The sequence below is a fragment of the Panulirus ornatus genome, chromosome 64, assembly GCF_036320965.1.
Source record: "Panulirus ornatus isolate Po-2019 chromosome 64, ASM3632096v1, whole genome shotgun sequence".
NCBI classification, from domain to species: Eukaryota; Metazoa; Arthropoda; class Malacostraca; order Decapoda; family Palinuridae; genus Panulirus; species Panulirus ornatus.
The window spans coordinates 1074558-1100241 of record NC_092287.1 but is presented as its reverse complement, the minus strand read 5'-3'; the positions used below and the strand labels follow the sequence as shown (position 1 = coordinate 1100241).

General features: G+C 39.9%; 1 protein-coding gene across 1 annotated transcript; it reads left to right on the top strand.

Annotated features, from left to right (window-relative positions):
- The first annotated feature begins 732 nt into the window (after nucleotides 1-732).
- LOC139746216 (ras-related protein M-Ras-like) lies at nucleotides 733-25559 on the top strand. The gene is made up of 6 exons (XM_071657181.1): nucleotides 733-861; nucleotides 3404-3529; nucleotides 6958-7267; nucleotides 13660-13813; nucleotides 15453-15615; nucleotides 22689-25559. The coding sequence occupies exons 3-6, from the start codon at nucleotides 7081-7083 to the stop codon at nucleotides 22767-22769; spliced, it is 585 nt and encodes a 194-aa protein (XP_071513282.1). The 5' UTR covers nucleotides 733-861; nucleotides 3404-3529; nucleotides 6958-7080; the 3' UTR covers nucleotides 22770-25559.
- Nucleotides 25560-25684: the final 125 nt, after the last annotated feature.

Here is a 25684-nt window from a genome sequence, read left to right as displayed (position 1 = left end):
TTTTAATTCTAATAGACATGGTTTTTAATAAGCAATAATTTTCTTTTGTTAGAGGCACGTTCATGATAAATAGATTATTTTGGCCATCTGTGTAGGTGACAAGCTAGGAGGACCTCACTTTGTGTGAGGTAAATGAATATTGAGGAAATATCTAATTAACTTAGGTTATTAACAAGGCCGTAACTGAACAATTTGTTAAAAAGGTGACTATTTCTCTTATTCCTCGTTTCTTCGAATTGCTATTTTATGGTCAATACAATGGAAATGAATAAATGTAACCATAATATATATTTTTCCCTGACAGGTTAAAGTTTATAACAAAGCTATAGTCTCTGTAATGTCTTTAATAACGTGCAGTCAATTAGAATAAAAAATACAAGATTGGTGAACTCATTTCTTTTAAAGGTCGCCTTGATGACTGATATAATTACTTGTATAAGAAATATGATCTTTACATATAAAAAATGATAAAATTCTTAATTTCTACCGTGTTATACATAATAATTCATGATATGATTATTCCTAAGTATGTTCAAATGACAATTTTTTAGGTTTATAAGAGTACCAGCTTATCCTAGTTATTTAAAGACATTTTGCTCTGTTCCTACCTTTGTTTAATCTTTCCTTTCATTCAGACTTATGATTAAAAAGTGCTTCATAATTTCCATCACTTACTCTGTTAACGAATATGTGTGAATAAATGATAATCGTAAGGATGTCTATAACGAGTCCGAATGTTCCAATAATGTCTCCGGTTGAAGGAAAACAAATGGAGGACTTCTAACGATGGTGCTTATGAACCTGTAAAAGCGGGTAGGAAGAGGTGAAATACATTATTCTCCCTCGTGCTGGATTTGTCTGGTAAGTTGATACTTGATTGATGCAAGTGTACAATGAAAGTCTGACCTTTTTCCGAGTCCTAGGAAGACAGAATGGGAAGATATGCGATAGGGAATGGAGCTGCGGATGATTGTGGTTACTCACGGATTTGTTCATTAATATATGTAATGGTCGTGTTTCAGAATGGCATTGATAAGTAAACAAAAGGTAAAAGTCAATATATCTTTTTATTGAACTGATTCCAGGTGTAGTAAAGCATTAGGCTGAAATCTTTGCACTGCCATTGCACCAGTCGGGTCAGTCCGCCGCTGAGGTCAGTAGGAGAGCTACTGGGGCGTGACCACTCCTACATAATACCTTCATATGACGCAAACTGTTGTAATATTTTAATAACACATATTCCACTTTGGGGGTGTAAGGACGATAGAAGGAGTAAGAGGTGTTAACACATTTGTTGAGTCTGAGTGTCACTCCATTAATGTTACTAGTTGAGATATCTTTAATTCCAGTTTAGTGTCACATCTGCGGTCTAGGGAAGGTTAAAGTGCGTTGAATTTAAACATTGTGTTATGTATAACATGTTTCGTTGTGAGTTCTCTCAACTTCAAGGCCTTATACACTTTATAGGGAACTTGACCTTGTAGGAGTTACGCTAATCTTTCATTGTGCAATTCTAGAATAATGCAGTATCTAATAATGCACACAACATTGTCATTGCATTGTAGGGCATCAGATGAATTACCAGTTTACCTTGGAAAGTAACCTCGGATATTGAGCAATTTGTATAGGATAATAGTGTAAATATTGGGATGATTTGAAATTATATTTTATTCGATTTAATGTATTAATGATGTTATGAATTCCAAAGAAAAGTTGGGATTAATATTAATGTAAGTTCAGCCTTCATAAATAAATGCCATAACTTTTGAAGACAGTGCCTGAACTCCTAATCTGCTGAGATTTATTTTTAGATTTGAATAATTCAAAGAAAATACTTAACAAAGTAATGACAGTACTGTGCCAGCTATGGATGAGTGCAGCAAACAGATAATAGATCAAGCGATCTTTCCAACTGACACCAAGCTTCTTCACAAGTAGCCATGCCATGCAGTCCCCATTTGCAGACTACGATAATGTTGGTATATATTTGCTATAAATCGTATTTGCTGGGGGGATGCTAGGTGAGGTTCAGTGGTACTGTTGGTTTGTACCCGTAACCTACTTTAATTTATCCCTCGCTTTTCTTAATATGATTTTTGCCATTATTAGTTTAGTTATCACATCATCTCACAAACTTATTGAGGACAACTCTCGTTGTCACATGACAGTAAAACTCTTCCTGCTGTAGCCTACAGAAATATCATCTGTTGTTAGGAAGGCACAGGAAAAGGTTTGCTCTTCTCAGTACTCTCACAAACATCATTATTGGTTTGTGACTGTTGAGCTGCATAGTGACACTAGGGAAAACATGTTGATTTTTGATGACCTCGGGTGATGAGGATGAACTCTTATCCCATCCATCCCTCACTTAGCATTAGAGTAGGCCATTGAAAAAGCATTTATGTAATTGTTTTTTACATCTTATAGATTCTCTTTTGATAACATCCCTTTAGGTCTTGAGTATCAGAGCTTTATCATCACAGTTAGTATTTGCTTTACAGTTTTATTTTGCTGCTTCATTTGACCACAGGTTGTCAATATGTCTTTGAAAGGCTGATCCATTTGGAGTAGCAACTATGTCCGGGGACAGGTTATTTCAGAGGTATAGACTTGTGTGTACTTAGGAAAATTTCAGGGCAGTAAGCTATTGATGCACTGAATATTTTTATGTTGGTGATTCCATAATAGCTGTCATTTCTGTTATTTTTTGGCAAGCTTTGTCTCATTTGCATCTTATATCCCAGTCACAACATTTTAACCACATCACCTCCCAAGCTACCTTGTAGCTAAAATCTTTGAAACTGGATATAAGTAATCTTTAAATATTTTCACTATTGTAATAGCTGTTACTCTATCATTGCTGAACAAATTGCACAATTTCCTAATCTACTTACAATGCATAGCTAAACAGGTGATTTTCCCATTTTGGCGGCTAGGGAAGGTTAGGTGAGTTTTTCATGGATTTTGTTGGTTTCTATAAGTTTTTCACATAATTGACATGAATTTACCCTACATTTTCCATGATCCTCGTACCCTCTCTGCTCCTTTTAAGTGTAAAATGTCCAGTGATATACATTTCTTTAAGATATGACTATTGTGTCCCAAAAGATATTTTACCCAAAGAAAGTTAATGTATACTTTAAACAGAGTGGCTTTCATATACGGAGGTTTATATATGATGTTTTCTTGGAAAAATTCTTTTGATGAAAAAACTAAAATAAAGTAGGGTAGTATATGAAAAACAATCCCTACAGTCCTGCAGAAATGTGGTGTATGTGTGGTGTATAAGCAGTATGGATTTATTCTTAAGATTTAAGTATAGCTCATTAAAGATTTTTAAGAGTCAGACAGGAGTTGAAGTTCAGATTAGGGATTTGTTTTTCAATGTAAAGTACTGTTGCAGGTTAACTGGCCATGTTAGCACCTCTATGTGCAGCCAGTGGTGTAGAGTGTCGTGGAGTTCCAGTATATGTGTTACTGCAACCCCACCTGCTGCTTCCTCCACCTCCTCCCCTCTTGGCTACATAAGGTAAGTTTTTAAAACCTATCCTCCTCTCCTGTATTAATCAGGTAGTGTTAGGAACAAATTAACAGTGGCTTAATTTGAACACATTTGATCTCAAACTGTTATGTATAGTGTTACCAAAATCAAAGCCTACCATCCATGGCCGTGCAACACAAGCTTCTCAGAGGTTACCTTGACCTTATCATATGTCCTGGTTTAGCTCATTTGAAAGCAAATCACCCATCATTTATCACAGTTATCCAGTTTGTTTCTTCCACTATATGCCTTTAATCCACCTGAATGTGCGCAGGTACCTCAATGCCTCCTTCACTCCATTCTATCATCTCTCGAGTCCTCTCTTCCTCCCCCTTTTTCCAGCCACTTTTGACATTTATCAAATGCTTATACTCACCTTTTTATTGCTTTTCCTCACCATATGTCTATTATTACAGCACCCCCTGGTTGGTCCTTTCTGTCAGACTGCTAATAATTCCCTGCCTGTCTCTTATGCTGTCATTTCTTACATGATCATCCTGCATCACACCACATATCGTCCTCAGGCATTTAATTTCCAACTCATCCACCGTCCTCCTTTCATGTACATTTGAGACCCAAGATACATCCGTACAAAATTGCTAGGACTTCTTTGCCTTTAAACATACCTGTATTTGCCCTTGTAGACACTGACCTTTCTTTTCATGTGCTCCTAAGTAAATCCAGGTTTCTCCCAGACACCAAAAGCAATCCATTTCCTCCATTTCTTTGCCATTCAAACTGACTCTCAAGCCATATTTTCATGTCGACCCTGCTGAATTAGATTACCTTAGATTTGTTCAAATGTATTCTCAACTTTCTTCACAAACTCCCAAACACTGACCAGCTTTTGGAGTTTCTGAAGTCTGCCACCAGAGCCATGTGTTTTGCTAGCAGGAACTAGATGGTTATTTTATGCATCAAGGTCAGCATTGCTAATTGCTACACCATGAATGCCCATTAGGTGTGATGTAACAAGTAGACAGAGAGAGAGAGAGAGAGAGAGAGAGAGAGAGAGAGAGAGAGAGAGAGAGAGAGAGACTTCATCCGAGATAACCATCACTATTTGTTCAGCACAGCTGAAAGCATTCTGGTCATTGGAGTAGTATTGGCCACAAGGAAAGTCTATAATAGCTGTGCATGGATGTCCACTTTGCTTCCCTGGAGAGCCAGAATTAGCTTTTTGATAGGAGTACTCAGTTGGAAGTGATAAGTGGTGATAGGTGATAAGATTGGTGTTGGGAGGCCCAGTAGGATCAAAGCCATTCCCACCACTTTTGTATCTTAATTGCTGGGATAATATATTTTTTTTATGTTGAAGGCTCCAGTCATGGACAAAAGTCCACATCAAGGCTGGGCCTTAAGTGAAATGTAGAGAGTATTATGAAAGGAAAGGGAGAGAATTTGAATTTTGGAGGAAGCAAAAAAACCTGTACTTTATAATGTGCCAAGTCATAGTTATTAGGAAAGACATGAAAAGGTAGAGTCCCAAAGCTTCAGCATGTAAGAAAAAAAAATCATATTTCAAACTGATAGGATATCATGCATAAGGTTTGTCAGGTGTGATACACCAGCACTGGCTAGTTTGTCAGGTGTGATACACCAGCACTGGCTAGTTTGTCAGGTGTGATACACCAGCACTGGCTTGAGTTTGGAATTTCTTGCTGTGTTTGCAAACACTAATATGGTGAGATGATTCTTTGCAGTCTGGAACTTAACTATTTACTGTCTCCCGCGTTTGCGAGGTAGCGCAAGGAAACAGACGAAAGAAATGGCCCAACCCACCCCCATACACATGTATATACATACGTCCACACACGCAAATATACATACCTACACAGCTTTCCATGGTTTACCCCAGACGCTTCACATGCCCTGATTCAATCCACTGACAGCACGTCAATCCCGGTATACCACATCGATCCAATTCACTCTATTCCTTGCCCTCCTTTCACCCTCCTGCTTGTTCAGGCCCCGATCACACAAAATCTTTTTCACTCCATCTTTCCACCTCCAATTTGGTCTCCCACTTCTCCTTGTTCCCTCCACCTCCGACACATATATCCTCTTGGTCAATCTTTCCTCACTCATTCTCTCCATGTGCCCAAACCATTTCAAAACACCCTCTTCTGCTCTCTCAACCACGCTCTTTTTATTTCCACACATCTCTCTTACCCTTACGTTACTTACTCGATCAAACCACCTCACACCACCCATTGTCCTCAAACATCTCATTTCCAGCACATCCATCCTCCTGCGCACAACTCTATCCATAGCCCACACCTGGCAACCATACAACATTGTTGGAACCACTATTCCTTCAACATAGCCATTTTTGCTTTCCGAGATAATGTTCTCGACTTCCACACATTCTTCAAGGCTCCCAGGATTTTCGCCCCCTCCCCCACCCTATGATCCACTTCCGCTTCCATGGTTCCATCCGCTGCCAGATCCACTCCCAGATATCTAAAACACTGTACTTCCTCCAGTTTTTCGCCATTCAAACTTACCTCCCAATTGACTTGACCCTCAACCCTACTGTACCTAATAACCTTGCTCTTATTCACATTTACTCTTAACTTTCTTCTTTCACACACTTTACCAAACTCAGTCACCAGCTTCTGCAGTTTCTCACATGAATCAGCCACCAGCGCTGTATCATCAGCGAACAACAACTGACTCACTTCCCAAACTCTCTCATCCCCAACAGACTTCATACTTGCCCCTCTTTCCAAAACTCTTGCATTTACCTCCCTAACAACCCCATCCATAAACAAATTAAACAACCATGGAGACATCACACACCCCTGCCGCAAACCTACATTCACTGAGAACCAGTCACTTTCCTCTCTTCCTACTCGTCCTTAGGTATTGACTTTTATAAAAGATGAAGTGTAATTAGGCTTCCTTTCTCCAAATGAAATGGTTTCATTTTAAAAGAAATACTGCTTTCTCATTGGTGTAATAACTGCAAGGCTTCCTGTCCCAAAGGAAAATAGTTTCATAAAAGAAAAGAAAAGACTGCTTCCTCATTGAAGTTTTAACTGCAAGGGAACTCCAAGGCCTCATCTTTCCAGCAGGGGCAGACATACTAGTACTCCTAGATTTGTTTTATTTTGTACGTATGCCATATGTTCCCAGAGCATACAAGACTCTTCAGAAAACTATGTGTGCTAGCCATGAATTTGCTTGGGATTGTGTTTTCTTTCTGAAAGTGAACTTGCTGACAACCATGAACGCTATTGCAATGGTTGAATTTTTAGAATTATGCTGTATAGAGAGGCTCTGCAAGAGAAAACTTAAATAGAAGTAAAGGTATGTTGAATACATAAAGTATCTTTAGTTTCTTGTGATTAAAAGTTTTGTCTTTTTTGTTCTAGTGTAGATAAGTTTATTATGAATAGTTGTACTTATTGCAGGTGCTAGTGGTAGTGTGTGGGAGAGGTGTGACAAGGTGAAGAGAAAGGGGTGAGGAACAAACAGCAACACTGGGAAGGGGACGCTATCCCTGCTCCTGGTCGGGCAGCACAAATAATAGCAGGATGTCAAAACCACCATCAGACAAACTGCCAACGTTTAAACTGGTAGTTGTTGGGGATGGTGGTGTAGGCAAATCTGCACTCACAATACAGTTCTTCCAACGACTGTTTGTCACTGATTATGATCCTACCATAGAAGACTCATACATCCAACACACTGAAGTAGATGCTCAATGGTGTATTCTTGATGGTAAGTATATTGGTTTTTAATAGTATTGCCTCATTTCCTGTTCAGTCCATGTCACTGAGACCACAGACTAAGAGTGTTTTAACTGTCAGAATAATAGTATGTTTTTTTATACCTAGTTAACTCTCCCACTGTAGTGAGTTAGCTTCCATAATTTGAGAACAATGGCTGTGCCAGCACACTTTAGCAAGGTAGCAGCAGTTACTTATGAACAGTAGCCTTACTTACATAGCATTGCCAGTATTGAATGGAGTATAGGAACAACTGAATGCTTTTAGCGACTAAGATACATATTTAGGAAACAGGCAAGCATGTCATTCTTGCTGGCTATTAGCATCAAGGAATCTCATTATAATGTTCACCATGGTTGCCTTTTGAATTATTAGTTCATTGTATTGATTGGAGATAAAAAGACACAAATTTCCTTTGTTTATAACCATAAAGTGAATAGGGTAGGGGCCGTTTAGCATTATTGGATGATATGTTGACTGATAGGCTTGTAAAGGAGAGGTTGTTAGATAGCAGTGATTGGTAAGATTAGGGAGTTAACATTAATTAAAGAGGAAAGGTAGGTTTATGGGTGGTATCTGCAAAAAGTAGTGCAAGTGATTGGGAGACAAAATAGGACACAACAGGAGGTTGAGGGAAAGGTATGGGAGTGAATAAGAGGGCATATCAGAAATGGCATGAAAAAATATTGAAGATCCTTGGAGAGAATATGAAAATATTTTGGAAAGAGGTGAGTAGTGTGAGAACAAGAAAACTCTTGGGGAAATATTAGGGAAATTGGATGGGGAAATGGAACCAGGTGAAGATGTGAGGGAGAGATGATGTGAAAATTTTCGTGGTCTGCAGAATCTTTTATATGATAGGGAAATGGATTTGATGTATCTCGGAGGAGATCAAGAAAGCCTTGTGTAAGATGAAGTGTCGCAGAGTGGTGGGATCACATAGGATATCAATTGATCTTTCTCAAGAAAGGGGGTCACAATCCTTATAATTGTTTAGTCAGGCAGTTTGATGTTTGTATGGCCCAAGTATGATTGCAATAGAGTGTTTTTGAGAAAGTGGTGACAGTGATCTTGATTTGTTAGTCATGGTGCTTGATAATTGTATGGTTCAAAGTGAGATGCTTGAGGACTAGTGAAATGCATTCCTCGTGCTCTTGTATAAGGAGAAAGGGGACTGTAGTGAACATTCAAATTAGAATGAGATTGAGAGGGTTGGAACATCTGATTGGGTAAGAGCATTTTGGCCTCAGGAGTGGTAGGAGTTATGTGGATCACGTTTTTGCCTTGAAGAATTTGCATGGTCAGTAGTTGGAGAAAGAGAGGAATTAACATGAGGTATTTATGGTTCTAGGAATATTGTGGAAAGCTCCAAAATGCAGTTAGGAGTTTTTATCAGGTGAGTAATGCATATGTGCAGGTAGTGATGGAATTATGTAAGGGGGCTTGGGAGATGAGTCAGCTTCTGTTTTCAGATGATGAGGCTCTTGTGGCAGACTCCTGAGAAATTCCAGAAGCAGGCATCATAATTTGGGAAAGTGTTTGAATGGAGGATGTTGAGAGTCATCGTGAACAGAAGTAAGGTAATGACATGCATCAGTGGGGCTAGACTGTATTTGTTGATTTTAAATGGGGAGGGGCAAGAGGAAATGGAATGTCTTAGACACTTGAGAGTAGACATGGCAGTGGATGGAAGCATGGGGGTTGAAGTGAGCCATTGGATGGAAAAAGGTGCTAAGATCCTTGGTGCAATAAGGAGCATGTGGAAGGAGGGGGTCAAGTCTATAAGGGCAAAGGTGGATTTATTTGAAGTTACAGTAGTCCTGGCAGTTTTGTTTGGATGTGAGTCTTGGGCCTAGAATGCAGAGGATAGGAAGATGGGTGTGTTAGAAGGGAAAACCAAAAGATGATATTTGGTGTGAGATTGATAAGATGAGGGAGAATGCTTGAGTAGAGGTGTAATTGGATTGAAAGCAGACAGAGGAGCATCTTGAGTGAAAGAAGTTGTAAGGAAATAGGTTGATCTGGAATAGTTTGGAGGGTGAACTGAAGATTATTATGGTTTGTGTTGGATGTGAGGCACAATGTTTGACTGTATTGTCCCAAATTAGACCAGCACAGTGTGCTAACAAAGGTGGCAGCAACATTGGCAGCTTAGTAGCATTATGACAGCAACTCCTGAAACCCTAGCTGCGTTAAGGGGCTATCCAGTACAAGTCGCTTGACAGTTGAGAGTCAGGGGTTGTCAGTGCTAGTTTACTGGCTTAGCTGGACATCTGCTAGAGGGTGGTCAGTGGCTGACACACTGCAGCAGCCTCCATCACCTGACTGTGGTCCTCTGCTGTCTACAGGCATTAGTACTGTGTGAAACCTTCCAGGATGTCTACCCTTGTCATGGGTTTTTGTTCCATGGCACCTGTTATGCTGAAAAAAGTACTTTGGGAATTGCGTGTGTCAACCACTTTTGGTATGTTGGGTGCCAACTTGAGCCAAGGGGGAGTGGCTGATGATTGCTTTCCCACTTGCCCACACTGGAGGAATACACTCGCCAGCTGTCAGGGCCATAGGGTCCACAAGAGGGGGGGTCACACACCAACTTCTTTCACCAGGAGCTTATTGCAAGGGCAGAGGTGACAATGGCAGCCGGTCCCTCTTAGTAGCCGGACAGGGCCTGAACCAGTGGTTACAGGCTACTGTTCCTTGACAGATGGTTGAGGCAATCATTGGTCTCATACGGAAGGTGACACATAAGTCTCACGTTCAGGATTTGATCCTGAATATTAACCCACACCTTGAGGACTGTGTAGATGGGGAGGTGGCGTGTAGTGTGTTGGCTGAGAGACGTGTCCCAGCAGACATTAGAGACAACACGCAGAGTGGCACCATGTGAGGAAAGACGTTTGCATGCCAACTTTGGTGGGGGGAGGCTCCACTGGTACGGGAGGGGGGCTGTCCTCAATGGGGGAGAGCCTGCTGCTCCTGGTGGTGGAGATTACCTCATGGTTTTATCTTTCCCCGATGCTCCATGGGACCTCAAACCCCAGTCTGTTACCTCTTTTGTCACGGAGACTGTCCTACCTCGACACTCAAGGGCCTGGCCCCACCAATCCTCTGTGGGGCGAGAGTGCTAAATGCCACCCTTGGGCATTTGGGTTGAGGGAACAGCCTCTCTGCCATCAGGGTGGCCTCAGAGCACTCAGCAAGTTGGTAAGTTCCTGTGGTGAGGGTGGAGTAGGACAACCAGCGAACGCAGGCAATGGGTGCCGGACTGATGAGGTCCCTGTGCACAGAAATCAACTGTGCAGGGAACAGTACAAAAAGTACTGCAGCTTTATCGTAAGAATAAGTCGCTGGCCGCTGAACAAGTTCTGAAAAGCATATGGGAGGTACTGCCAATGACAGTTGGGCTGGAAACCCCCTACCCTTTTTGGGAAGCCCTCTTCTCTGAACCAGACGGATGTGCCATTACCGATTTTGACCACTTACGGGACTAGTGGCAGAGGTTTTAACCATGGGAGAGGTAGCACACCACCTCAAAGCCACTAAAACATTGGCCCCCAGTCCCGACGGAATGCAGACAAGGTACTTGAAGTCTATTTCTCTGCGAGCTCTGCAAGATTTTCAATCTTTGGATCACCACATCTACATTGCCTGAACCACTCAAGGCAAATAGGATGGTACTGATACCTAAGGTACCAAATCCTACACAGTCCATGGACTACAGGCCAATTACCATCTCACGCGCCATAGTCTGCCTCCTCCATAAGATCCTGAGCAGCCACATCTCAAGCCTCGTCCAGATTGATGGAGCTCAAAAGATATTCGTCCCTGTGGACAGATGCCTTGAGAACCTTACAATCTTGGATGCGATTGTTGGTCATGCGCTGGCACAGTCCCAAGCTGTGCACCTGGCATTATTTATTGACATGGCCAAAGCATTCGATAGTGTTAATCATACCTCTGTTGAGCAGGCTATGTTGCAGAAGGGTGGGCATTCCTGCCATCGTAAAGGCATATATCACGTTGACGTATGACCAAGCTTTCACACATATTGAAGGTAGCGGTGAGATGTCGGGAGAAATTAAAATGACCTGTGGGGTCAAGCAGGGCAATCCCCTATCACCCATTCTTTTTAATCTTGTGATTGTTGAAGGGATCACAAGGGTTAAGGAATTGGGTGTGGAGGTAAGATTTGGAGATCAGAAGGTCCCAGTACTTGCCTTCGCCAATGACCTGTTTCTAGTGGTGCAGATGGCAGGTGGTCTGCAGAAAGCTATTGACATCATCGTAGAGACTCATGCAGGGGATGGCCTTCAAGTGAACCTGGGAAAGTGTTGGTCCCTCAGCATGGAGACTGATGGCAAGTGAAAGACTTGGTACGTCAATGACAATATCATGTTCCAAGTCTTGGGCAGTGCTTTTGGGCTCCATGGACACTGAGGACGATTACAACTACCTTGATGTTTTTGTTGGGGTAGGGGGTAGATGCAAATCCTACGGTGTCCTGCTAAAAGAGGGGCTTGCTAACATCACCAGGGCCCCTCTAAAACCTCAGCAGAGGATTACAATTCTCGTAGATCACCTCGTACCCAAACTGTTGCATTGCCTTTTGCTGGGGGAGGTATATAAGACACAGTTAGCGTGTGTGGACAGGCAGGTGAGAGTGGTGGTTCGCCATTGGCTGCACCTGCCCCATGATGTGACCTGCACTTTCTTCCACTCATCTGCAGGGGATGGAGGTTTGGAAATGCCTGATTTTGTCTCGACTGTTTGGCTAAATAAACAAACAAGATTCGAGAAATTGCTTACTTGTCTGACTCGGTGATTCAGGCAGCGGTCCGGGAACCTGCATTATTAAGGAAGTTGCAGAGTTGGTAGGGCCCCACATGCATTGCTGGTCGACAGGCAAGCAATAAGACTGAACGATCGCACGCATGGCGCTCTAACTTAGTACCTGGGGATGGGTTGGGTCTCGCTCCGTCTGTTGGTGTACCACAGGTCATCAGATGGGTCGCCAGTGGGACCCAACTCCTCACAGGCAGTGACTATGTTAAGGCTGTCCAAGTGCGATCGAGAATACTCCCCACCCCTGCCAGTGCTGAAAGAGGCTGACCCGGCATCTCCAGCCTCTGTGACACATGTCACAAGCCTGGTACAATTGGGCATATCTCTCAGATATTCCCACGTACCCATGGGAGATGGGTGAAATGACATGACAACATCAATGCCTTTTTAGATGGACATTTGAGGCAAAAGGGTTACAAGGTGGTCTGTCAGCTTTGTATTCCTGTTGCAGGGTCCTTCTGGAAGCCAGACATCTTGGCATCCAGAGGGTCAGAGAATTTTGTCATTGATATACAAGTCTCTGGAGTTTGCTTCACACTCTTAGCTGCACATCAACACAAGTGCAGCTATTATGGCACCCCAGAAGTCTTTCAGGGCGTTCAGGAACTCACCAGAAGAGACGCCGTGCGTTTGACATCAGCCACACGCAATTGGTGAGGCACATGGTGTCAAGAGTGTGCAAGTGCTCTCAGAGGGCTAGGCCTTTCTTATCAGGACCTGGAGGTGTGCTCCCTGAAAGCCCTTACCTGGATCCACTCCCTTTACAGGATGTGGTCCAGGAGCACAGGTTAATTATTGGTTACCTGCCTCATGATATCTGGTGTTGGCCTTTGGGTTGGCTGGGTGTGTCTCTGTTCATCCCCCCAAGGCTTTGTGTTGGATACCAGTTCCCAATGGCTCTCCGGCATGGCGGGGGTAGTAGGCTTCTTGGCAGGATAACCAGCTACTCCTGTCCCTCAGACTGCACTGGATAGTGAGCAGTACTGGGAGCTGGACTGGGTATGTCCTTAAGTAAGGTAAGGTATGGCCCAACCACTTTTTGTTCTGCCTGTCTCGTCCTTTCTTCTGCCTTTTCTGTCAGCAGTCTGACCTGTTGTCTTCCCCTTCCAGACATACACAACTCTTCTTTCACTATCAACACATGTAAATAGTTCCTTAGCTTACTAACTTGCACTTTCTATTTTGTTTTAAAAAATGAGAAGGAAAATGATACATAATAGATGATTTTTTTTTAAAAAGAATGAAAAAGATTGATAAGCTATGTATGAGGGATGTGTATGTTATGTAGCTGTAGTAATTTAAATGAAAATATGTGTTTTTAGGACAACAAATGAGATAGTCAAGAGTGGAGGTGAAACAGAAGGTGATTAGAATTGGGCAGTCTGGATGGAAACAAGGAAAGAGAGGTGAGATTTAGTTAGTAACTCTTGGTAAGCATAGCTATCCCTTGGCAAGTTAAAGCCATTGAGATTTTCTCTCCCATAGTTGTTATTGTTCTCATACAGAACGAAATGTCTTTACAAAAAATACTTTTGTTCACAGTATTGGATACTGCAGGACAAGAGGAGTTCAGTGCAATGCGGGAGCAGTATATGCGGAAAGGAGATGGCTTTATGCTGGTTTATTCTGTGACAGATAAGCAAAGCTATGAAAACATACCAAACTTTTATACCCAGATCCTCCGTGTGAAAGACAGGTAAGTGGCCTTTGGCTGACAAGCCAATTTGTTTTTATATGATTTTTTTCATGTGGATATCAAAGCTTACACATTTGAAAAATAAGGTTATCTTTATGATAAGCACAGTTCCATAAAGAATATTCATACATTAGTAATTTCAGTTTTAACCAGAATACATTTAAGACCTTTTTATTATGTTTTCTGTAGTATGGTAGAAACAGTCTGGAAAGACAAATGATATAGCTGGATGGAAGTGAATGCATAAATTATCAAGAGGCCTCACCAGTGGCACTGGGAGATCATCATTATGATAACAGTTGCTGATACAAACACATATGTGGGACTTCATTAGTAAGATCAGGTCTTTCTAAAAACAGCTTAGGGGACAGCAGGAATGCTAGTATTGAGCTAAGAAGTAATGAAAACATAGTATTGAGTAGCTTTGAGGGGAGACAAAAATAGGAATTGCAGCATCCAGACAAGTTCATAAATCTAGAATATTGTGAGAACGGACAGTTATATGATGGAGACAAAGATACTGTGGAACATAAAGAAATCAGGAGCTGAGAGATAGATGAGAGTAATATCATTAAAGAAGAGTGCTTATAAGTGAAAGAGGATCTACTGAAAATGCATTTTAAGCTCAGAGATGGATGATATGAAATTGAAGGAGATATGGAGTAGCTGGATGCAATCATCATGTTTTTCAGGAACCTAAACAAAGAAACAGCACTCATTTGCTCATATTCACTCTGTAGCTATCATGTGGTATGCACTGAAACCGAAGTCCCTCCACCACAGCCAGAGTCCTACAGACCTGTCTGTGGTTAACCCGGACCAATTCATAGGTCCAGGTTCAGCCCATTGATAGCATATCACCCTCTGTGTACCACAACACTCCAGTTTGCTTTAACCCATGCTTGTTCAGCCCCTGCAAACTTGAAGTGTGTTTTAATCCATCCCTTTATTTTATCCTTTATCCCCCCTCATTCTTCCCTTTACCTCTGCAACATAAATCCTCTTAGACATTATCTCCTCACTTGTCCTCTCTGTATGTTAGAACTGTTTCAACACACTGTGCTTTAGCCTGGATATGTGATTGTGTACCTTTTGTAATGGTGATTTAAAAAAACTTATTTATGGATGAATGAAACAAAATGACTGGAGACATGGGTACTGTAGACAGGGTACATAAATAAGAGTTTGCATGGCAGTAGAAATTGTTCAAGAGATTGGCCCCCATGGGTATAATATTTCCTTCTATACATTACAAACTAGGGTATATGAAGTGTCTGGGGCAAACCAAGGAAATGTTTGCGGGGCCTGGTTGTGGAAAGGGAGCAGTGCTTTTGGTACATGATACATGGCAGCTAGAGAATGGATGTCAGTGGATGTGGCCTTTCTTTGTCTGTTCCTGACTCTATCTTGCTAATGTGGGAAACAGCGATCAAATATAAAACAAAATTCAGATAGGTTACAGTAATTTAGAAGTGGACACATCTAACATTATGCTTTTACAGTATCACACATAATTATGTTTAAGTCATTGAGAGTTGAATCCTGAGGACTCCATTTGCCAAGGGGAGGTAGTATACTTACATGGCATGCAGTCCCACACATGATTATAGATAGTATAACTTGTACTATTTTTCTGCAGAGATTCTTATCCAATGCTGCTGGTTGCCAACAAAGTGGATTTAGTTCACATGCGGAAAGTTACAGAAGAGATGGGAAGAGAACTAGCTCATAGACTCAACATCTCGTACATCGAGACTAGTGCAAAGGATCCACCTCTGAATGTTGATTTGGCTTTCCATGAGGTGAATGAATTTTTCTTTTATTAAAGTTGTTTACTCTTGATATGGCCATATATAAGATATTTTATATTTTCCAGGTAGTACATCTATTTACTTCACAATATAAAGTATAGCAGTACTTCTTTGGGAAAAAGGGGGTGCTGTTTCTCTCACTGATAGTTTTTATCTGGCTGCATTCACAGTACCGAAGTACATATTGGTCTGTAGAATTCTGTTAAACACCTTTGAACATTACATGTTCTCCACAACCTGATCTTTTCATGTTTTTTCCATTTTTCTTTTAACACATGTAAGGCATGTGTACGTGTAGGAAGAGAGGAAAGTGATTGGTTCTCAGTGAATGTAGGTTTGCGGCAGGGGTGTGTGATGTCTCCATGGTTGTTTAATTTGTTTATGGATGGGGTTGTTAGGGAGGGGAATGCAAGAGTTTTGGAAAGAGGGGTAAGTATGAAGTCTGTTAGGGATGAGAGACCTTGGGAAGTGAGTCAGTTGTTGTTCGCTGATGATACAGCGCTGTTGGCTGATTCATGTGAGAAACTGCAGAAGCTGGTGACTGAGTTTGGTAAAGTGTGTGAAAGAAGAAAGTTAAGAGTAAATGTGAATAAGAGCAAGGTTATTAGGTACAGTAGGGTTGTGGGTCAAATCAATTGGGAGGTAAGTTTGAATGGCGAAAAACTGGAGGAAGTGAAGTGTTTTAGATATCTGGGAGTGGATCTGGCAGCGGATGGAACCATGGAAGTGGAAGTGGATCATAGGGTGGGGGAGGGGGCAAAAATCCTGGGAGCCTTGAAGAATGTGTGGAAGTCGAGAACATTATCTCGGAAAGCAAAAATGGGTATGTTTGAAGGAATAGTGGTTACAACAATGTTGTATGGTTGCGAGGCGTGGGCTATGGATAGAGTTGTGCGCAGGAGGATGGATGTGCTGGAAATGAGATGTTTGAGGACAGTGTGTGGTGTGAGGTGGTTTGATCGAGTAAGTAACGTAAGGGTAAGAGAGATGTGTGGAAATAAAAAGAGCGTGGTTGAGAGAGCAGAAGAGGGTGTTTTGAAATGGTTTGGGCACATGGAGAGAATGAGTGAGGAAAGATTGACCAAGAGGATATATGTGTCGGAGGTGGAGGGAACGAGGAGAAGTGGGAGACCAAATTGGAGGTGGAAAGATGGAGTGAAAAAGATTTTGTGTGATCGGGGCCTGAACATGCAGGAGGGTGAAAGGAGGGCAAGGAATAGAGTGAATTGGATCGATGTGGTATACCTGGGTTGACGTGCTGTCAGTGGATTGAATCAGGGCATGTGAAGTGTCTGGGGTAAACCATGGAAAGCTGTGTAGGTATGTATATTTGCGTGTGTGAACGTATGTATATACATGTGTATGGGGGTGGGTTGGGCCATTTCTTTCGTCTGTTTCCTTGCGCTGCCTCGCAAACGCGGGAGACAGCGACAAAGCCAAAAAAAAAAAAAAAACCTTTCAGTCTTGTAAATTACCTATCTTTTCCCTTTTGTGTCTTTTCTTTCGGCCGTAGAAGAAGTTGGTTGGAACATTAGGTAGGAGCCTCTGGAAACACTGCGCTAGAGTTGCTCTAAGGCGTGGCCTGTTAAGGGTGAGGCACTAATGGAGTGGCACTGGAATTCACCAGCTATGGAGACTTTTTCTGTAGCCATTCCCTTGAGGGAGTTCCCAGAGGGAACATGAATCAGAGATATAGATAGATGGGTAGATTTTTCACCCATACCTCTTTTGCGTACCTGTGAGGCAGCCATCACCTTTTTTTTACACATTCACGTTTTAAATGTAAGCATGTAATACCAGCTTCACAAAGTGAACCAAGTTGGCAAGCAATATTATTCAGTAGTGTTTTAAGAAGTGATTTTAGATCTGTAATACTTGAGGGCATAGGGTTAACAAATTCTGTGAGGTAGACTAGTTTTAACTGCTATTCCAAGAATTACTAAAATATGGTAAAGAGATAACAGTATCATGTGGATTTCATCTTAAAAAAGATTAAAAAAGTTAGTATCTTTAGTCTGAGAAATTTGATGGCTCATCTCGATTCCATTTTTCTACATTCGCAATAGAAGTAATGGTAAAAGTTGCAGTGACTTCAAGAGAACACAATAAATTGAGAAGATAGATAGCTTTCAGACTAATATGACCTGGCTCACTTTGTTAATTGAAGTAATTTACAAATTAGGAACTCTGTGATTAGCTTGTAAGTTGGTGTAGATGATATGAGTTGGTTATTTAATTTAGTTGCATGTTTTTTGTGGTTGATTAGGTTTTGTAACTTTGTGAATATTGTATATAATTGATTTTTTCCCCAAGTATGTTTTCAAACAAGCTTGATTTTATTAGCACTGTACACTTGCTCAACAAATTGTCAGTATTGCATTGATAAGATTTATACAGATCCATAAATTGTGAGTTGATACGATAGTATGTTGATAATAGTGATTCCAGGTACGTGTTCTGGTTTCATTAGGATATCATCTTTTTACGCTTCCAAAATTTTTTCTTCACATTTGAAGGATGGGTGTTAAATCATGCTGTCATGTTTAAGCAGCTGCACTTAGCATCAGCATGACCAACAGCCATAACACAGTAACCACGTTCCTATGTAAGCTGTCTTGCAAAAGGTAGTTGATTGTAGTCCTGAAGAACCAAAGCGATTGCAAAGGCATTATTACCTGCACCAGCACACACTGGGGAGCTATCTAGGGCTCAGAAATTATCTTTTGTTGAATATATACTGTTCATCCACAGCATGAACTTCAACTCAGGGTTCTCTACATTTTGGTTGTTGCTATTTCTGTTTCAGTTAATTTTAACAGCTTCCTATGCCATGGCTTAACCCATTAGCAGTAGTGCAACCTCCTAAATACCATATCAATCTGATGAATTGTATCCATTACTTGTGCCCCACCCTCTTGAATGTACCAATCCCAGTAACAAAGACCCTTTTCGATAACATCCTTCCATCTTCTCAATCTTCCTCAGTTTATTCAACTATCAGGAGAAATAAGGAAAATGTAAGGAACAACTGCAGGAGCATTTAAAAGAAAGTTTGATATCTAGTTAAAGCCAGTCAAAGATGCCTTCAGGATAGATAATTGTTTAGTGAAACAGTATATTATTCATAAAGGAAGGCATGTGGTGGTTGCATTGTACTATCCATCCCTTTTGGCAAGAATCTCATGATATATGTACAACTTGGTAGATTCTCCTTCTTGCACCCACCACTTAAGACACACACCCTCTTTGAGAGTTTTATTTTTGCTCATCCCCATGGTATGTCCAAACCCTTTAAAAATGTTTATATGATGTGTGCTTATCTTTCACACCAGTGAGGTGGCTTCATGAACAAAGTCTTTGCTTGGCTCCTTCTGTTTGTACTTTCATGAAGTGAGATGCATGAAGGGAAGATTTCCATTTCCCTATTTCCACTACTCTAAGTGTGTTTTATGACATAAAGGGAACTGCACAAATGCATTTGCCAGGTTACTGCAATAATCAAATCATATTAGTTCCCTGAAACCTGCTTGGAGTTAGGGGTATGTGGTCCTCCCATCTACTTTATTCTGAATATCCTCAGAATATATGCAGTTCCAATTTGTCTTTTAAATCTCTTTTTACCAACAGATTTCTCCATCTTCAATACAACCACCATAATATGCTTTTGATGTTAAATACATCTCAAAAAAACATTTTGGGTGCATCTATAGTCCAGTTGGCAGTTACCTTAACCTTTATAATGTTCAGTCGATTGTAAGGGATTCTCTCCTGTGCACAGCGAACAAAAACCAATTTAATTTTTTCCTTACAGAAGGTTCTGGGAGCATTGAAGAATGTGTGGAAATAAATTGGTATCCAGGAGGGCAAAATTGGTTATTTGTGGTATTCACGACAGTATTATATGGATGCGAGGCATTAGCTGTAGCAAAAGCTGTGCAGAGGAGGGTGGATATGTTGGAAATGAATTGTTTGAGGATAATTTGTGGTGTGAGGTGTTGTGATTGAGTAGGTAATGAAAGGGTAAGAGAGGGATTTGGCAATAAAGTGTGTGGTTGAAAGAGCTGAAGAGGGTGTGCTGAAATGTGGTGGACATATGGAGTAAATAAGCAAGGAAAGGTTGACAAGGAAGTATGTGTCAGAATTAATGGAAACAAGGAGAATGGGAAGACCGAATTGGAGATGGAAGGATGGAGTGAAAAAGATTCTGAGCATTTGGGGCCTGAACATGTGGGAGGTTGAATTAGCTGTGATATGTTGGGGTCAGTGGGCTTGTGAAATGTCAGGGGTAAGCCATGGAAAGGTGAGTGGGGCCTGGATATGGATAGGGAGATGTAGTTTTTGTTCATTACATGTGATAGCTCGAGTATGGATTTGAGCGGATGTGGCCTTCCTTTGTCTGTTTCCTGGCCTTACCTTGCTGATGCAGGGGGCGGCAGTCAGGTGTGGGGAGAAGAAAAGAACATATATGTATAATTTTTTCCATTTCATGCATATGTACTGTTTCCTGTGTGGCTTGTTAGGATTGGAAATGCATGATAGTGAACAAGTATGAGTATGTACATGTGTATGTATGTGTACATATGTATGTGTCTATTTTTATATATATGTATATTTATGTTTGTTATTTTTTTTATTATACTTAGTCGCTGTCTCCTGCGTTATCGAGGTAGCGCAAGGAAACAGACGAAAGAAAGACCTAACCCACCCTTATACACATATACATAAACGCCACAACACGCACGTATACATACCTATACATTTCAACTTATACTTACACAGACATATGCATATATACGCATGTACTTATTCATACTTGCTGCCTTCATCCATTCCTATCGCCACCCCACCACACACAAAATGGCACCTCCCTCCCCCGCATGCGTGTGTTTCCACAGGAAAGTGAAACACGATAAGTTCCCAGGTGCACTTTCATGTAATGATCACTTCATCAGGGGAGATCCAAGAAAGAGATATAATGGTCATTTGATACACAAGACTGAGATGCAGCTAGGACGCTGTTGGTGAACAAGCGTTACCCGAAAGTTGGTGTTTAGGTTGGTGCGTTTGAGTCTGACAACGTGTCATACAATTTCATTATATTGACAAGAAAGGGAACTGTTGAAAAATTTTATCTACAGTAAAGCTATCCAATTTGTATAGACCTTTACTAGTAATGTTACAATTCTTTGTGTATTTGATAATAGAAGATTCAAAGATATTTCTTGTGATAAAAGACTTAGAGTTAATAACTGAATTGGTGTTACTCCAGTCAGTACAATGATCATAATTTTTAACATACTGAAATGTTGTGTTTAATTATGTTAAAGATTATGATCATTGTATCAACTGGAGTAATGACAATTCATTTAACTCTCCACTCTTTTACCTCAAGAAATATTTTTGAATCTTCTATTTATTTTTTATATTTATTTATTTATTATTTATTTTGCTTTGTTGCTGTCTCCTGCGTTAGAATTGTAACATTGATATTAGTGAGGGTCTATCCAAATTGGATAGCTTTATTGTAGATAAGATTTTTAAACAGTTTCCTTTCTTGTCCTCATGATAAAATTTTATGACACTCATGTCGCCAGACTCAAATGCACCAACCTAAACACCACCTTTCAGGTAACGCTTGTTTACCAATGGCGTCCTAGTTACATTTCTTTGTTGTATATCAATTGACTGTTATATCTCTCTATTGTATCTCCCCTGATGATGTGATCATCACATGAAAGTGCACTTAGGAACTTTTGTTTCATTTTCCTGTGGATTACAAGCATTTACTAGATCACACACACTACTGAGCTCTTTTGCAACGTACATGTAAATTTATGTGTATGTGTGTATATGTATATTTATATGTGTGAGTGGATGTGGCCTTTCTTCATCTGTTTCTTGGTGCTACCTCTCTAATGTGGAAAATGGCATTAACAATTTTTTCTTTTCTTTCATGCACTTGTGCTGTTTCCTGTGGGATGAGGTGGTGTTGGGAATGGATGACAGTGAGCAAGTATGAATATATGCATGTGTATATATGTATATGTATGTATATACATGTATGTATGGATGTATATGTTTGTGTATGTGTATGTGCATAAATATACATGTACGCGTTTGTGAGCGGATGTGTCTTTCTTTGTCTGTTTCCGGGTGCTACATTGCTAATGCAAGAAATGGCTAATATGTATGAATATATATGTATATAAGCATATCACTCCTCTGATGTATATTGATAATATATGTATTAATCATCATGGTACATATTCAGTAACTGTGTGTAATGATTATGTTTTATATCACCAAAATGTAAGCAATGATACCACAGTAATTGTTTTTCAGTTGTAAAACTGATTTCTCATTGTGGGGACCTTGCCCACCATACACCTTTTATTGTGATGTCCATGGGTGACTGTTATGCTTTTTATCACCAAAGTATAAGTGATAATACCACAGTAATTGTTTCTCAGTTGTAAAACTAAAAATATTTTCATTGTGGGGAGCTTGCATGCCATACACCTTTTAATTTGATGTTCATGGGTGACTTAAGATGTTCAATATTTTTTCTCAGCAATAGCAGGAGACTACTGGTGATGTCTGAATAATTAGTGGAATCAAACTTTAGCTGGGAATTTAGGGGGGCGTGGGAACCAGTTACTCGTTATTTGATGAAAATTGCAGTGGACTGTGACTCATTTAACAATCATAGCAGTTTAAGGGTAAAAGTATAGACATTGCAATGAAATACTGTAATAGCCTTATTCATCAATCAGACCGTCATTTGGTAACATATCATTTTGAGCTATGTTTAACAGTAACTCTGTCATCATGTCACCATTAAGCTAGCAGAGTTGAATGTTAGGCTTGAAATCTTTGACTCTCAAGGCCCACTCTTCAGTTTTTTTTTTATGTACTATTTTCTGCTCCATCGTACATGTTAAGAAGGTGCTTTACAGTTTACAGTGTTAATTCAATTTATGGGATTACTTCATTGATATTGGTGTGATCTTTGTTGTGGGCACACAGCTTATATCCCAACCAATACTTAATTTGTAAACCCACAGGTTGTGCGTATCATACGGAATTCTCCTCCAGTGGATGGTCCCAAGAAGGGCAAAGGAAAACCAGACTGTGTCATCATATAAATGATTATTCTTTTTACTTTACATATATTTTTACTTGCACTTTACTACTCAGCCAGTTAATTTACAGCTTCTCCTTAGTCCACTTCATGTACTAATAATTTGTGTCAAATAATTTTATGACTTTTTAGTGGACTTAAACTATGTTTTATTGAACTTGAAGGAAATATAGTGGGAGATTAACAGTGGAGGATCATCAAAAGGGTAATTTTGTCTTAGTTTATTCTAGAAGCAGACTGTGATATGAGGCATCCTCAATGTTGCTGTTATGTGGCACAAAGTCATCTTGCACACATTCTGTCGAGTGATATCTTTTGCTGGTCCACACTGTACTGCTTCTATAGATTGAATTTTAGTGGATCTCTTGGGTAATATGATTTGTATTGTTATCCAGCATTATGAATTATGCTGTCTTACCTTCAATTTGTCTGTCATTCTGTGTGGTTACATTTGGTTGTATATTCCTTGCACTTATCAAATGTAGATATAAATTCACTTATTTTTTTGGGTGTTGGTGAAAATTCTCAAGTTAATTAGCTGTCTTTAGTTTTTGTATTAAGTAATATACATACAATATCACAATTCTTTCATAGTCTGATTGACAAGCTTTAATCATTTTTTATGTATCTTTCATGCTATACCAAAGAATTATGGTGTTTGTGCTTTAAGCACTAACATTACTGATAATCTGGGTTTGAATCTGAATGGTTATTGTAAGCAGAATTGTTTAGAAGTATGTTGTCCAAGAAATATACTGTAATGTGTATCCTTCGATATGAGGATTATTTTGATTGTTTCTTCAACCATTAAGCACATGTAAAACTTTTAGACATATTTTAAGTGCTGAGATTATGATTTAAAGTTTAATTTAGATTACAAATTGTAATTTTGCACTGATTCTGATTGTGAATTGTAATGCTGTAGTATGTATAAGGACCTTTTTTTTTTAACTTTATGAAATCAAGGATATTTTGTTAAAAACACCATGATAAAGAGATATTTTAAACTAACTGGATATTAGGATTTTGGGAAAGGGTCCTCACAGGAAATTTTTAGACATAAGGCACAGTTTTGAAGTAGTGTTTATGCTGCTGTGTAATGTCTGCTACCCTTCTCCCCAATAGGCCCCCCCCAGACACTCATGATTCCCCCCTTGAGCAGGTACGTGGGGGGGCCCTCGGGTACGGCATTACCCACAACGAAGGTTGTAATTATCTGAGTGTACCTCTGGGCATCACCTAGTTAAGCAGTAGTTTCATGAAGTATGAGAACTTAATTAGGGTAGCTTCATGATGTACACTCTTCAAGTTGTTAGCAAAGAGTATAAAGTGCCTTTTGCCTGAAAATTTTCTAAGGCAGGATATTTTTTAATAAGAAATTATTATGACACATGATGAATGGTGTTTTTGTGGAAATACTCCATTTGTCTAAGTCATACTTTTATAGGTTCTGTACAGAGAACTTTACAGAGGTTGCAACTTGAATTGTATGTTGATGAATATGCTAGTTTGCAATTCTCAGATTATGTCACAACCGAGATAGTATATTTAAGGTGAATGTTGAAATTTGGAATAATGAAACCATCATTAGATACAGAGCATCAGTACTCTACCATGAAATAGATTACTCAAAAGCATATGATAAGCTCGAGTCACTTGATCTCATTAATCAGTCAGTTGAGTTATTTTGATAAGGCAAAAAAGTAGTCGTTGTGTTATCCTCTCCATGTCCCTGGGTACTTCCCCTCACTGCCTCCTTGCATCATCTCCCCCATATATCTTGGAGGAAGTGAGTACTTTGAAGAAACTGGTGACCTGGAAAAAGTTTGTTCATTTTACTAGCCAGTCTTAGGACAATGGAAATTTGATCCTAGTGACTTTTTTTTCCTTAACTAAATGTTTGGATGTCCCAGATGATATAGTGAATATTCTAGGTACTGTACCCACATGTTGTTTAGTGTGCCCTTGATCAATTTTTGTTGCCTGGTGGAGCTGGTGCTGAGGACCCCACATGAGCATCACCTCCCAAGGCTCTGGTACTTGTAGTTCAAGGCACGTGGTGGTGTGTATTCAATATGTAATTCTGTGTCCAGATAGGTAATTGCTGTACAAAATGTTAAAAGTGATTAATGTTCCTCTTGTCAGTAGTCAAGGTTCTGCCCAGAGTGTTAAAAATGTAAGTACTGATGTTTATTATTGTACCAAAGGCTTTTAATGCTCAAACCTTCTGATATGGTAGTGGAGCTTAGCACAGTCTCCTTGTGTTATTGGTATGCAGGCACAATATGATGGTTTATTATACCTTGTACTGTACAGGGTTTGGTGTGCATATATTGAATTAGAAATTGAAGGATAAAAGACTAGATACCAATGATGACTTTGTAGTGGAAGAACAGTTGTTCTGGTTTTTGAGACTTAAGTTGTTGGATCTGGTTTTATAAAGTCAGGAAGAATTAGGTATCCTGTAAACCAGCTTTAGTAAGAAGTTGGTTGACTCTACCGGAGTGATAACTTAGGCAAAAATTTTAGAATGTACAAGAGGCTATGGACATCTCCACTAGCGGAGGTGTTAAAAGACCTAGAAAACTGCTTCCATTATCCATAATTTAATCTATGATTGGTGAGAAGCTAATTATTATGTATATGATAATTTGAAATGGTCACTGATGACAACTTTTGCAAGCTAAATAACAGTATTAATAGATATCTGTGCTGGAATTGCAAGAAACTGGATTGAGAATTCATTGGTGTTTCCATAAAATTTAAGCCAGAATGCTATTAAAATTGAATGTAGCTTTATGGTCTTTCTGACCCTTGAGTTTTCTTTTAATGACAATGTGAATGTTGAAATATGTAAGAATAATTGATTGTAATTAAAAGTGAGAACATAGATAACATGTTGAAAGGAGGATATTACGA